We start from the raw sequence: 14,942 nt of genomic DNA, 5'->3' as shown, positions 1-14,942 counted from the left end.
GAAGAAAGCTTCCCGTGCACCCATACCCGCACCACCGCGAGTCCATCTTCCAAGGCCGATTCCGGCCAACTCCGGTGGATTTTTTCGATGCCACCACCACCATCTTGAAGCTCTCATTCCCCTCTACACAACCCACCCAAGAACCACCTTGATTGACCATGGTATGAGGCGGTTTGAGGCCACGAAAGTTGACGAAAATCAATGGTGCTCCGGCCACCCTTTTCGATTTTCCGGCAAATCGGCAAAGCAATGGCCGATGCCACCACTTGGGCTTTGTAGCCCATCATCCCAGGAGCAAAACCCAACCAACCTTGACCCCGTTGGACCACCGTAGAAGACGAATCGACGTCGGGAAGTTTTAGGCACCCGCCGGCTTCGTGGGCAAAATTGACCATCTTCCGTCCACTTTTGGACTTCGTGGAAGGTATGAAAGTTGCTTCACTCACTGAGATCTTCATTTCTGTGAAGTTTGAGAATTTTTGGAAATAGTTGGATTTTCTGGCGAGTCGGGACGGCCGACCGCCACCCGTGGTGGCGCGTGGCCAGTGAGCCGCCAATGCTATTTTTAGGCTATGTCGAATGTTTTGAATTCAGTTTTGTCGTTTGAATGACGTAGGTTGATAGTTGGAACCTAAATTCGTTACGATACGTTAGTTGATAAAAATGTGAATCGATGATCCGACCGTTGGATCGTCACCAAAATTGGATACATTATAATACGTAATATTTAAAGATCATAGGAATTTACAGATCGGGAATCCGACTTACGGATCTTCCTGAATTGGATTTGTAAGTTAGTAAAATAAATGTTCACGGCCACTTGTTTTAGGCAATTGGCGGAGATCTGACCGTTGGATCGTAATGAAATTTTAATATGTTATTCTAGAAACATATTGTGGATCGTTGGGAGTTGCGGATTGGAAATTTGATATGCGGATCTTCCGGGTCAAGTTATACAGGGTTGTAAACCCTACCGTCGATCTTTGATCGACGGTTGACTTGTGATCAATAGGTATCAAACTATTTTAGAATGTCGTTGAGGTTGTGTTTTATGTGAATTACATATTCTTCGGATAAGAGTTCTGAGATGTGATTTGATAATTGGTCACATGGACCAATCATTCAGGACGCCTCGATGTGTGCGCTAGAGAATCTTAGCGTGGACTCCAGGTGAGTGCATCTTTTCCTTTTTATCGTACATATTATTGAGAGTTCTATCGACACTTTTAAATTGATTAGGCATATTACTTTTATATATAATTATTGTGAATGCTTGAAGTACGATATGAACTACGAATGGCTTGATCCCTATTTAGGGTACGTAGGCAGTCTAACGAGACGTTAGATGCAGCCATAAAATATTTGAGACCAAAGCCTTGCTTGGGAAATTGAGTAAGGCGAAGGAAATTGGTAAAGGCAAGTTTTAGTTTTATGAATTAGTTAGCTAAATTAGTGTTAATTGGGTCGTCATGGATAATTATCCCTGAAAATAAGTAGTTTGTGAGTATGGCGTTATTGATTGTACACTTCTCACTGTATTGTTTATAATTGAACATGCTACGACATGGTTGAGTATTAGATTACATCATGGTATATCAATATGTATATTACTTGCATATAATTATTGGGAATGCTTTCAAATGCAAAGGTGAACTCAGGACACCCAGGTAAGTTCAGGTGAGTTTATAGTACTAGTTGAATCGATTGCGTTATAGCATGACTACAGTTATGTGTTAGGCAACTTCGATATTGTCGTACTGGTTGCCATGAGTTGCACATGTTATATTGAGATGCATTGAGAGCTCATAAACCTGCACCCCGGTGTTAGTGCTCCCGCCCGTGGCCAGGGCACAGTCCTTCAAATGATGTTCACCTCCCGCACCTTATGCTCACCTTGGATTCAAGGTAGGTGCACATTCCTGTCGTATAGACCACTTTAGGTGGTTCCGACTCGTAGGTGACCCGCGATTATTCGCCCAGTCTTCACGTGATCGTAGCACTTGAGCGTATTTATTTACACCCAGTCCTGTCGTACAGACCACTTTAGGTGGTTCCGACTCGTGTGCAGGTATACTTATTGAGCTATTGGCTAGCCAGGATTGATGAGATATGGATAAGTCGTACAGGTCACTATAGGTGACTCCGACTTATATGCTAGCCAGGATTGATGAGATATGGATAAGTCGTACAGGTCACTATAGGTGACTCCGACTTATATGCTAGCCATGATTGATGAGATACGGATAAGTTGTACATGTCATTTTAGATGGCTCTGACTGATATATTACTTTGTATTGATTTAGCTCATTTGGCCTACTTATTAATGTATGGTGGATTTAATGGCAAACCGTGGTTTTGGTCATTTCTGAGTATGGTTTGGATATATGTATATATGTTGTACTGTCTTATGAAAAACGATACGGGTTTTACATTTAGGGCATTACTTTTAGAGAGGTAATAACTTTGGGAAGCTTGGTTTTATTGCTTACTCACACCTTCTGTTTGGTGCCCTCCAGGTTTTAGCTGCTGAGTTTGTATCGACAAGAATCTGTGGTGAATCTTAGTATTAATGGATATTTTTGAGGGTATGATTCTTACCCATACTACTGTACCTTACTTATGCTCTGACATCGCGTGTGAAATGGGTTCGCTCCTACTCGTAGCGCACTCTGGTACTTAGACACTTTTAGATTTAAATTTATTCACTTTTTATACACTATCACATTTTATGGCTTCGTCACCTTCCAGGTGTCGGCCAGCACAGCTCGATTCAGAGTCGAAGTGGACTTTCTGGGTCGGGGTGTGTCACTTATTGTTAATATTGGTACATTATTTTTATTTTGGTACGCTTTATTTTGTACACATTGTGTATTGGTACGTTTATATTATTCACAATCACATTTTCTCTTAATGTACTAAAAAAAAAACTTATTTAGGTACGTTTGATTTTGGGGGATTTAAAAATATTTTAAACTATTTTGGAAAGAAAATATCTTAAATTGTAGCATTATTGTGAAAATAAATTGAACCTAACCAACCTTTTTTTTTTTTTTTTTACAATTATCTCTAACGGAGGAGAATGTAATCAAAATGCTAGATTACAGGAAATTTGTTACAATATAATGTGCATATAGCACCAAACTTATGACAAAAAAAAAAGTTTAATCAAATCACTAAAAGACATGGATGTTTGATCTAGAAAATTCAAAACTGAGGTGCCTATATCAAAAGATCTCTAAAAAATTTGCCAAAGACTAGAGATAGTAGTTAGTCATAAACAATTTTTGAGTCATTTGAGGTCAAATATAAACAAATTTTGGCAAGCATTTGTTGAAAATGTGTAAGACCATAAATATAAAGAATGAAAGTCCTAACTTTCGTCAAGATGTAAAGATAAATGCTAAAAGTCCTAACTTTCATTGAGATGTAAAGATAACTGCTCTACCATTAGCGTTCCTTGGGTTTTAACATTACATTGTTGACACTAGCTCGTTGAAACGTAATACACATATTAGATGGCTTGCAAAGATCAGTGATGACTTTGCATCCACGTTGATCAGATATATATGTTGCTATGCCAAGAAATGTTCTATAGCTAAAATTATTTTTTTATTAGTGAAGAAGATTAATTAGATTCAGGTAAACAACTTTAAATAAAAGCATTTATTCAAACTTGGCGAATTGCTTTTACTTAATCGTGTGCGTGACATAGGGTTGAAGATCAGAAAGATGCTTAAGCAGAGCATCATATAAAAAAAGCACTCAATAAGCAGTCGAATGGGTTACCAAACAATTCAATTAAAAAATCACTTTCATTGTTTATACTTCACTTATCTGCAGAGCCACAAGGAAAGGGATCCTCTAGATTCCTTTCTATCTAATCCATCTAATTCGGAATTCGGACCATTCAAATTTGATTAAACGGCTACAAACAGGAAATCCCTTTAAAGTGATAATAACTGTAACCGTTAGATCAAATTTGAACGGTTCAAATCCTGAACTAAATGAATCAGGTGAAAAGGAATCCGAAGAGGATCCATTTTAGAGCCATCATGCACATGATTTGCCAACAAGCTGCCAAATATTTGGACAGCCAAGCGCCGAAATTCCAGATTTTTGATATGACGTGGGATGTGGACATGGAGGCTAGATCATTCACACATCGCTATTTTGATGCCGATGATGTCTTAAAATTTTCCATTTAATAATAAAATAAAGTTTATGTAATTAAATTCCCTATCTTCTTTAAGCCAGCAAGCTATCAGTCAGTGTGCAAGCAGCAATCATGTAACTGTAAGATAATCAGACAAGTACTTGAAGAATGTGAAGGTTTCATCTTAAAATCAACTTCTGATTAGGGGTGGGCAAATTAAAAAAAAAGGGACTAAACCGACCAAACCTTTGGTTTGGTTTGTTGGTTTATATATATATATATATATTTTTCTTTTCTATGAGTAAACCGAACCGTACCGACTAAGGTCGGTTTGACAAGTGGTTCTTATAATTCTTGGGACATCATTTATCTGAATTGACTCGTGTGTTTGTTTTTATTTGTTTTAATCATAATAGACATATACCTTGTACCCACCACAACAAAACAAAACGTGGTAGTTTTACGAACTCTTGTGCAAAACTTATGCTTCTGTGTTTACATAATTATTACATGGGTAGATTGTTGGAGCGTAGGAAGTGCTGGGAAAGTTACTAGAGGCTTGGAAATATGGAACTTTTGAAACGTTTTGATATTTTGAACTTTGGAACTTTTGGATTGTAATATTTTGAAAAATTGGAGCTTTGATATATTTCCTTTTTGTAACTTTAAGAATGTTTGAATGTTAAACTTTGAATTTAACTACTGTTCACACAAACCGAAAACTGACCCAAATCAACCCCCCATCGTCGGTTAATCGACATGATCGGTTTTAGATCCGACTTCATTGGTTTTGGTTTGCAATTTTGGCTTAACCAACTAGGTCAGTTTGGTTTCGATTTTTGGCCCAAAACCAACCCAACCCAACCCGCTCTCACCCCTACTTCTTATATGCACTTAGAAGATTTCTTAGTTCCTTGAACTGGAATTCATAAAGTAGCTTGAAAGTTTGAGTTTGATTCTTATAAATTGAAATTGAACAAATAGAATGAGCCGTGAATTCGGGTCCAATAGGTGTGAGTTTAATTATTGAGTGCAAAACAAAAGTCTTTTGAGTTTGATTTCTTCAAATATAATTCCCATAATTATTAAACTCACGGCTTTATTAAGCAATGTTATATAATTAATCAAACTCTAGGATAATCAACCTCACATAAACCACTATAGATGACCTTAATGTAAGAGGATATTTTCTCATTATAGACAGATTGACAATTTTCAATTTTTTTGCTATGCAACGTAGTATTGAATATCCTGAAAAATAAAAAAAAAATTAAATTTGAACATTCAATATCAGAGAACATTGTAGTCACGTTTTAACTTGTAAACATAAAAGTAATCTTAACAAATTACTTTTACACGCATATCAAATTATGATTTAGAGAAAAAATGACTTCTTTAAAGCCAAATAGTGTTTCAGATTTGCCACCAATTTTTTATTGTTATTGAATAGTTAGCGGCGTGCCCTGAATGCTCGTCTACCAAATATATTATTTAGTAGATGTTACATAGATCATCAATTTGAATCATATTTTGTAGATTATATGACGTAGTGATTGATAGTTAAATTTCTTCTTTAAATCATTAAAAGAAGAATTTAATCATCAACTACCACATCATGCAATCTACAAATATGATCTAAAAACATATCTCCTTAGCATTTTTCATATTATTTTAAACACTTATCTAATACACAAAAACATCCTATTGAATTGACCAATGTCTCCATCTTCCCATTTAAATACAAACACTAGCATTTTGTTTCCCGCCCCCCGCGCGGGGGTGTGGGGGTCATACTCTGATAACGAATGAGAGTGTGTTTGTGTGTATAATTCCTGTTATGAAGCTTTCTTTTTCTAGAAACAAAAGATCAAAAAAAGAAATATTATTTTTCAGCATCTTTGTCTTGTGTCCTCTTCTGCTTCCACCACCTTCAAAACTCACCTTCTTCATTAACCCTAATGTTTATAAGCTCTTTGAGTCCTCCGCTTTAGCATCAAAAACAGCTGGGAGGTGTTTCCAAGGACGGCACAGTTGTAAGAAACTATGGGGAAGAAAGTAAGCCAACAAACTATTTCACTGAAAATATCTAAGAAAGAAAACAAAGAGTTTAACAGTTTGATAAGACTTTTGAGGCCTAAAGTCTACATCACTGACAGCTCTAGCTTCAAGAGGCTCGTACAAGACCTCACCGGCAATGGAGCCCCGAATCCAATTACCACTTCCTCCTCCCTCTCGCACCCTCCGAAAAAACATAGACCGCCGGTCGAGGAGGAGGAGAAGGAAATCCCAGTAGTTGTGGACATTGAGCCTGAAGGTAGCGTGGATGTGTCTGCTGACGCGTCGTTTGATTCTTCGGAATTGTGCAGCCAGGTGTTTATGAATGATCAAGAGTTCAATCAGTTATGTTATCAGATATATGCAGATGATCATACAACAACTACTAGTACTTTAGAAGGTTCAGCGGAAGAGCAATTGTTGGTGGATGATATGCTACCTTTTCAAGAGCTTGAGCAGTTGCTCAATTTAGACGCTGTTTATCATCAGCCTAATCATGATCCTTTTTCCAACTATGATTATACTCAACTTGATCAGCAAGTCAGCATATATGACTACGAGCTCGCGGGGCTACTATGATCGAATTGTTAAATTTCGTTCTACAAGTTCATAGAAAAATTAAGATGTGTATGTATATATGTGTGTGTTTATTCAATGTGTATTCTTTGTATAGAGAGCTCATTTCCGCTTTTACAAATTACACGGTAATGTGTTCAATCTATACTTGGATTCCATTAACTTTAGAACTCTTCTATTAATTTTTGGATTCTATTATGTACAGTGTATATGAATGCACTACACAATCAAGGTCTACTCCTTTCACCTAGCTTCATTGCTGTTTGAAACTTTAAATCTACTAAAGAGAACGGTGCGCAAAATGTCAGAGTCAACAAATGATTGGCTTTAAGATATTGAGTTATATCCTCCGTCAATAGTTTCGTAACCTTGAGGATGAGTTTAAGGACCCACTTAGTAACCATTTCGTAAATATTAGTTGTATGATTTTTCGTTTACTGTTGGATAGTGGCCAAATTAGGCTAGGAAACAAAACAAATTGATGAGGGAACATCATGATGAGGATTATGTTTCCTTGTTTTGTGGCTTAATTTGCTCCTTGTTTTGTGGCTTTTTCAAAGCCATAATTATTTGGTTTTCGGGTGGAAGAAAGGAGGAGAAGAAAAGGGGTTGTTGTTATTTAAATGCCTTGCCAAAGGAGAAGGAACGGATGAAGAGAAAAAAAGCATCCAAAGAGATGGTGAGAGCATTTGGCTCTACCATGGGCACGGGTGAGAGAAATCAAGAGAGTTAGAGTGAAAGGTCTCTTGTGAAAGAACTCTTGGGGTAGAGTGAGGCTCTTGGGAAAATTCTGTGAGTGGGTGTACAAGGGATATGGGATTGGGTTATGTCGATTTAACTCATGTGTAACTTGTACTGTTTTTCTCATAGTGAAGAGTAATATCTCTCCGAGGACGTAGGCAGGTTTTTGCCGAACCTCGTAAATTTCTCGGTGTCTTTATTTCTTGTATTTTAAACTATTCAACTGTGGGTTTGTATGTTGGTGAAGATAATCAGCCAAGGCACAACAATTGGTATCAGAGCTTTGTTGGAAGCTTTGGTTCATTGAAGGTTCAGATTTATTATTCACCATAATAACTACAAACATGTCGTTTTCAGTTGAGAAGTTTAATGGGAAGGGCGGTTTTACTCTCTGGCAGATGAGAGTAAAGGATGTCTTGACTCAACAAGGCTTGGTTAGAGCTTTGAAGGGAAAAGATGGGAAGCCTAAAGAAATGACAGATGACCAGTGGGAGGAGGATTTGAGAGAGACAGCAGGTTCAAATCAAGCTCCAAAGGCAAGGGACCACAATGCTATGACTGCAAAGAATTCGGGCATAAAAAGATAAATTGTCCTTTGAGAAAAAGAAAGGATGATCTTGGTCCAGGTAGCAGCAATTTTGTGGCGGAAGACTTCGAGTATGCCCTCTAGGTACTCGAAGCAACACATCTCCTGGTGATGTATAGTCTCAAGTGTTGCAGGGTTTTGCAGCAGGTGGAGCTATGGGATTCACAGGTGATGAGATGGTCCTGAAGAATGAGAAGTGTGAGGAATGTTTGTCTGGCTCGACGGGTGTTGCTGGAAATGGGTGCACTGACAAGTTTCCAAGTTGCAGACAATGAAGAGGAGGAAAACCTGCTGGAGGAGACGAGGATGTGTCGAGATCCTGTCTGAAGCTAAATGTTTTTTTTTGCTTGCAGCAGCTGCACATGCATTGGCAGTGACTGAATCGGAACAGGACCAATGAGGTTGATTTAGAGTGTGCATGCTGGTACGTAAGGCCAATGGACTTTGGTACAATTTGGCCAAGGTGGAGATTGTTGGATAGTGGCCAAATTAGGCTAGGAAACAAAACAAATTGATGAGGGAACATCATGATGAGGATTATGTTTCCTTGTTTTGTGGCTTAATTTGCTCCTTGTTTTGTGGCTTTTTCAAAGCCATAATTATTTGGCTTTCGGGTGGAAGAAAGGAGGAGAAGAAAAGGGGTTGTTTTTATTTAAATGCCTTGCCAAAGGAGAAGGAACGGATGAAGAGAAAAAAAGCATCCAAAGAGATGGTGAGAGCATTTGGCTCTACCATGGGCACGGGTGAGAGAAATCAAGAGAGCTAGAGTGAAAGGTCTCTTGTGAAAGAACTCTTGGGGTAGAGTGAGGCTCTTGGGAAAATTCTGTGAGTGGGTGTACAAGGGATATGGGATTGGGTTATGTCGATTTAACTCATGTGTAACTTGTACTGTTTTTCTCATAGTGAAGAGCAATATCTCTCCGAGGACGTAGGCAGGTTTTTGCCGAACCTCGTAAATTTCTCGGTGTCTTTATTTCTTGTATTTTAAACTATTCAACTGTGGGTTTGTATGTTGGTGAAGATAATCAGCCAATGCACAACATTTACTTCTGAGCTAATTGGAATGCTGAAGTCCCACAAAATTTATGAGACCTGTCAAAAAACCTGAACCCCTCGCATGCAGTGAGGCAAGCTTCAAGGTGGATGAATGACACACCGTATAAATGAACGGCACACAGCACAATAGATTACGCATAAAAGAACTGTAACGATACATTGATTATAAAGAAGCGTAACGATACATAGATTACATATCTGGCCAGCATTATATATGAGTTGCAACTCACATAGAAACACAAAAGCAACCTGCCAATGCATGGTATTTCATTATTTATTATTACATAGTTACTTCATGACAGGACACACCACTCCAACTACCAGTGTCAAATTTATCCAGCACCCGCACCTCAATCCACTGCCAATTCTTTCCCATCCACTACCTCCTCAGAAGCTCTTTTGATCCTGGCCGGGATATTCTGTACTCCAGAGCTTACCAGAAGCCTGACAATAATAACAATACTTGGTAACAAGATGTACAGGCCAGTTCACTTCAGGCGTACCAGAGTGATTCTCTACAAGCTCCTCACAGTCCTTACAAAGTATTTCGTAGCCAAAGCAACATCCAGAAAAAAGTTGAAAACCGCCCTCGGCGTAGGAATAAACACCTGTACGGGCAATCCTTACGGAGTGTTTAACTTTTTTCCGACCACAAACATTACAGGAGCGGTGAGCAGTTTTCCGACCACAAACTTCACAGATGGATGTTGTCTCTTCTTCCTTTTGGAGTTTGAGATTATCCTCTGAGTCTTCAACGGACTTTTGTAAACCTTCCTCTTCTTCTGTTTGTATAAAGTCCCACAAAATAACCAAAATGAAATAAAAACAAAACAAACAACGAAAAATAAAAAAAAGTTGAAATAAATATTAAGGCCCATATGAAATCTTCTTGCTACAGTAGCATGAAGACAAGTAGAAACAATATACAGATAATACATGGGAAGTGTTATTGACACTCTAAAAATCTCATTTTACACTACTCACAAGCTTATTTTTCTCACCAAATATAGAAAGTTTGAAGTGCAGTTGAGATTTTTGGAGTGCCAATAATAATTCTCTAAAACATTACAGGGAATTTGGAACTGTATCTCTACTAACCAATTCCAAACAGGCCCCGATCCACTTAAGCAATTACTCGGGCCGCAAATCCTCGACACAATGCAGAAGCTATAGAACAACATACATGCATCATGTAAGACAGACATGCCAACTCATGCACTAAGCCAGCCACCTCGGAATTTTGATTTTCTCATTCAAACATGGCAAACGTAAAAAGCACTAGTTTCATGATCAAGCTTAGTAAGGCTCAATTGTTAAAAATACCCTACAATATAAAACTATCAACACTATATATAAAGCTCTAAAACAATACAAATTTACTACAAAGACGCTAAATGAACAATAAACTATGCAAACACTACGAAGCTACCATTGAAACTTTAAAGTTTTCTCAAATGTATTGCTTCTAGTCATTTTCAAGTTATCCTCCATCTAATTCTCGACGCTGAACACCAAGGAAACAAAATCAGCATTTATCAAACTTGGGGAAAGAAAATAGAAGATTACTAAACATAAAACAAGTAAAAAGCAAGGAAGTGTAAATTTGATAATTTACCAACTAGGAATGTGAAGCATTTCCCACTTACCAAGACGATTCAAAACCTTCACGTTTGCAAGTGAGGACAGGGTCCTGTTAGGGAAAATAAATTTTAGTACCAAAAAAAAGAATATACTAATAGCAAACTCCTTGAACAAAAAACATATTTAGCAAACTCCTTGAGTGTGCCATTAGGTATGAAAAACGCATTCCTTGCAGTCGGATGAAAGCAGGAGGCTCCAGACCATCCTGGAGCATCAACTCCTACAGATAAATAATTAAAAATGTATAATTTTGTTCAATGCATATGCTTATACTCCATTAAAACTTTCCTCCAAGTGAACAATAAGCTTTATCGTATTATCCTAAAAAATGAGTTTCTGAACCCCATCTCACAGATTTTATTTTCTACTTTCATGAAGAAAGACACATGTAAATAGTATACACAGTTATAAAAGCCATTGCACGCTTAGTAACAACTTCCGCCTTAACAAATAAAAAATAACGCAAAGTTTAGGGCACTTTGGTACTCTATTTGAGTACAAGTTTTTTTAACTCAAAAATCGTTTTTGAGTTACAAATTTTAAATTCTTGTTTGGTAGATCATTTTTAAAAACTGGACTTGAGAATAACTCAAAACAAAAACCATGTTTAAGTCCTGAAAACACAAAAAGTTATTTTTTAATTTTTTATTTCATTGTCTCGATCTCTTCTTTGATAGTCGAGTTAGTCGCGTTGAGTCCACCGGTCGAAGAAGAGTGAAAACCACCGATTGCCGATCGAGAGATTTCCGTCGACTAAGAGGTATCACCTGCTGGTGATGGCCAGCGCCGACACCACCGCTTCGCAGCCATCGGGCCATTCTTCACTGGCTTCTCATCCTCCCTCTCTCTCTCGAGTCTCTCCCTACGTCCCTGTTACTATCGCCGTCATCGGCCACCAAACACAATCCAATTTAATTCAAAACTTATTTGACGCTGGTGATGCACAAATCAGTAGAATCATGTGTGTTGGCTGTTAAGCTTGGTTCTATCTAAATTTCTTTTTTTTCTTTCCCAAAAAAATTATTTTCAAGAATTTAATAAAATTCATACCAAACAAGTTCTTGGATTCTTAAGTCTAAATTTAAAGCCCTTGTTTTTTTAAGAAAAAATAATTTTCTTAGTCCAATTCTTAAGCAAAATAAGAAACGAGCCCTTAGTTTTTGTCCAGTTTGTTATGCATGTCAGTTAGAAGCTTCCCTCTGCACGTCCGAGCAGAGGGAAGCTTTTAACTGATTTTATAGTGTACTTCTGCAATGAAATTTTATGATTCGAGATATTGTCTCGGACATGGTTACTCAACCGAGAGCTATAATGCTTCTTTTCCGTCTGATGCATGAGTGAATGGCTGACTCTGTCTTAAGTTGTTGGTAGCACCAAAAATCTATGTCCAAAAACTTGCATTGGGCTGGAAACCACCCTAGCTAACGGTGCTTCTGCCCTTGCTCATCTTCACCGTGATGCTCAAGAAACCGATGATATAACAACTCTAAAGATCACTCTAATGAAGGACCAAAGAAGTTCGGTGCAGAAAGCACTTTTCAAAATACCTTGTATGGAAAACATTGCTGAAGCTTACTCCTGAAGGACATAATAAATCTGGTGAAGCAAGCACTTTTAAAATTCCGTACACACACACACACACACACACACAATTGTGCTCAGACCTTATCAAACTGATTAGATCATATATGTTGGGCCAATTTTGGGCAGTTGAACAAATCGAAATTACTATTAGAAAACAGTGTAGCTTACCAACACAAGCAAAGGCAAAAGCCATTATTATGAACTGATGTTAAACAATGTATACAAAGCATAATAAAAACATGAGAGTATGATAGACACAGATCGAAAACGAGTTATTTAACAAACGAAGAAAACAAGAAGCCTTTGTCATCTAGCTTGTGTTTGTCGTGGAGCTGGAAGGCTATATAAGGATTTCAGTTGTCTGCTAATAAGTTTACTGTTATGCATAGCCAGTTGAAGTTCCAAGTCATCCGACCACCATTGCTCTAACCCGTGAGCCTCAAGAAACTTCTGGTTTCCTTTTGACATCACAAACAGCTTCGCTGCTACTTGCCCATTGGTTGGACGCACATTCTCTTTGTCGGCATTGGCTCCTTCTATTCCATCATGTTCGGTGTAAGAGCAGCAGATATAGTCACTATTATTTACATATAAATGAGGAACCCATTTTCCCAAGCCTACACCAGGATTCTTCAAACCCGAAAAATTTGGTATCCAATTCTTCAATGCAGAACCAGGAGCATTATCCCCCTCTTCACTGCTGACCTTAGTTGCACTGCCCAAAGGGAGCATTGACTTAAATCTCTTCCAAGCAAACCCTGCTTTCTCTCCAATATTTCTGAAGCTCATTGCTAGCGATACAGAAGGCGGGTTGAACAGATGAGTCTCCACATACATCCCTTCTTTGGCTAATGCTTTTCCTACTTGGAGAGCAAATCCGGCCCCCAATGAGTGTCCTGCAATACACACATTACTGCTTCCATACCGTTCAGCAACTGATTTCAAAGCTTCCATAGCTGTTTTGAACCTCACAGAACCCTTCAAGCTCTCCCAAGCAAGAAAACGAAGGTCATCTTCAATATCCCTTCTCATAGTTGGGCCTTTGAGTAATGTTCCTCGAAGTGCTAGAACCACCTTTGGCGCTCCGCTTGGTCTGATAAGTACAAAGTCAGCAAGTGCTGCAGATCGATCCCATTCCAGTATTGCCCCAAATATGGATCCATCTCTTTCATCGATTAAGGTTTGCGACAATTTATACTTAAAGGGTATCCACCATTTAGGAGCTAGAGCATGTGCTTCATCTCTATTCTCTTGTCTGTCAAGTTCAAGCAAATATATTGATTGTATGAAGCACGCGATTACAGTTCGTTTATAATTCCCGTCCTTCCTGTATGAACAGAAATACTAGTCATTTAATTGAAACCCTACATGTTTCTCCATCCCCTAAACTACAGCTTCATAAGAATTAATTACTGCATAGCCATATGAGTGAGGCAACATATATACTAGCTAAAATAGAAATATATTCAACATGATCCAATCTCAAAGCAACCATGTAATCATGTTTATTTGTAATCATGTAATTTATGCTCTTGATATATGTTGCCAAAGCAACCAAAAAAAAACAATCGAACCGGAAAGTCCATAATTTATCAATGTAAACATGGATTAGTAGAATCAAATGAGATAAAACTCCCAAAACCCCATAAATCTAGGATCCCAAAATATAAGAAAGTCCCACTAAAATGCAGCAAAATTTGATACAATCACAAATGCACATTGGGTGAATCAGGTGGTGATGGGTCAAAACCTACAATTATGTACCAAATTTATCCGCCAATCCTTGTTGAAATAATCTGATCTGAGATCCAACAATGCATTTCCCTAATTAATCAACTAATTAATAAAAGCACAAAACATAGACAGGCGAAAACTCTGTTATCTTCTCTGTTCCAAAGGGAGTTTCCTTTTATGTTCCAAAAAAATAAATAAAATTCAAAATTAATCATTCATCTCCAAAATTTCATGGGCAAGTTTCTAAATTTCCAAATTTTCTAACAAAATCCAAAACTGAAACCCATTCTGCTAATTTTTTTTAGCAACAATCCAACATATTTCAAATCTGTAAAGTTCCAGAATTTATAAAAATCTGAAATGGGTACTTACCAACTCGAGTTTAGAAGGTCTCTCCAATTCGGAGAGGTCAAATTGCGAGGTCCGGATACATGGAAAGCGTATGGATGAGCAGCCTCAGCTGCCACAACTTCCTTAGTTGTCTCCTCTCCGCGGCCGTGCTCAGTCATTAATGCACCGCCACCAGAAACAGCACCGCCTCCTTCTGCTGCTGCTTCTTCCTGTCTTTTTTCTGGGTTTCTTTGCATGATGAGGGGAGAGAAAGAGAAGGAGAGAGATGGAGTGGGGGTACGGAAAAAGGAAGGTGAAGTCTTTTAGTTGGTATCTGATTCGAAGAAGTGAATGGGAAATAGGATTATCGGCCTCCCTTTTAATTTTAATTTAATGATTCGAAACGCCTGGATTTTGTAGCCCTCCAACGGTCATATTACTGGCTATCTCGGTGGGTTCAATATCAAATGACCATATCACCCCTGC

The 14,942-nt window shown here is 38.1% G+C and overlaps 1 protein-coding gene across 1 annotated transcript; it reads right to left on the bottom strand.

Annotated features, from left to right (window-relative positions):
- Positions 1-12,576: 12,576 nt before the first annotated feature.
- On the bottom strand, positions 12,577-14,819 carry LOC137741149 (GDSL esterase/lipase At4g10955-like). Its single transcript, XM_068480951.1, has 2 exons — positions 14,499-14,819; positions 12,577-13,719 (listed from the first exon to the last, which is right to left on the bottom strand). The coding sequence occupies exons 1-2, from the start codon at positions 14,711-14,713 to the stop codon at positions 12,699-12,701; spliced, it is 1,236 nt and encodes a 411-aa protein (XP_068337052.1). The 5' UTR covers positions 14,714-14,819; the 3' UTR covers positions 12,577-12,698.
- Between the last annotated feature and the right edge of the window lie 123 nt (positions 14,820-14,942).

The sequence above is a fragment of the Pyrus communis genome, chromosome 7, assembly GCF_963583255.1.
Source record: "Pyrus communis chromosome 7, drPyrComm1.1, whole genome shotgun sequence".
In the NCBI taxonomy this organism is placed as follows: Eukaryota; Viridiplantae; Streptophyta; class Magnoliopsida; order Rosales; family Rosaceae; genus Pyrus; species Pyrus communis.
Note: the sequence above shows the minus strand (reverse complement) of the source record. Positions and strands in the feature narration are given on the sequence as shown.

Excerpts from the sequence above, each read along its gene's own strand:
- LOC137741149 (XM_068480951.1), bottom strand. The coding sequence starts at position 14,713 with ATGCAAAGAAACCCAGAAAAAAGACAGGAAGAAGCAGCAGCAGAAGGA. Across the intron at positions 13,720-14,498 it reads GACCTTCTAAACTCGAGTTG|GAAGGACGGGAATTATAAAC; the intron begins GTAAGTACCCAT and ends CTGTTCATACAG.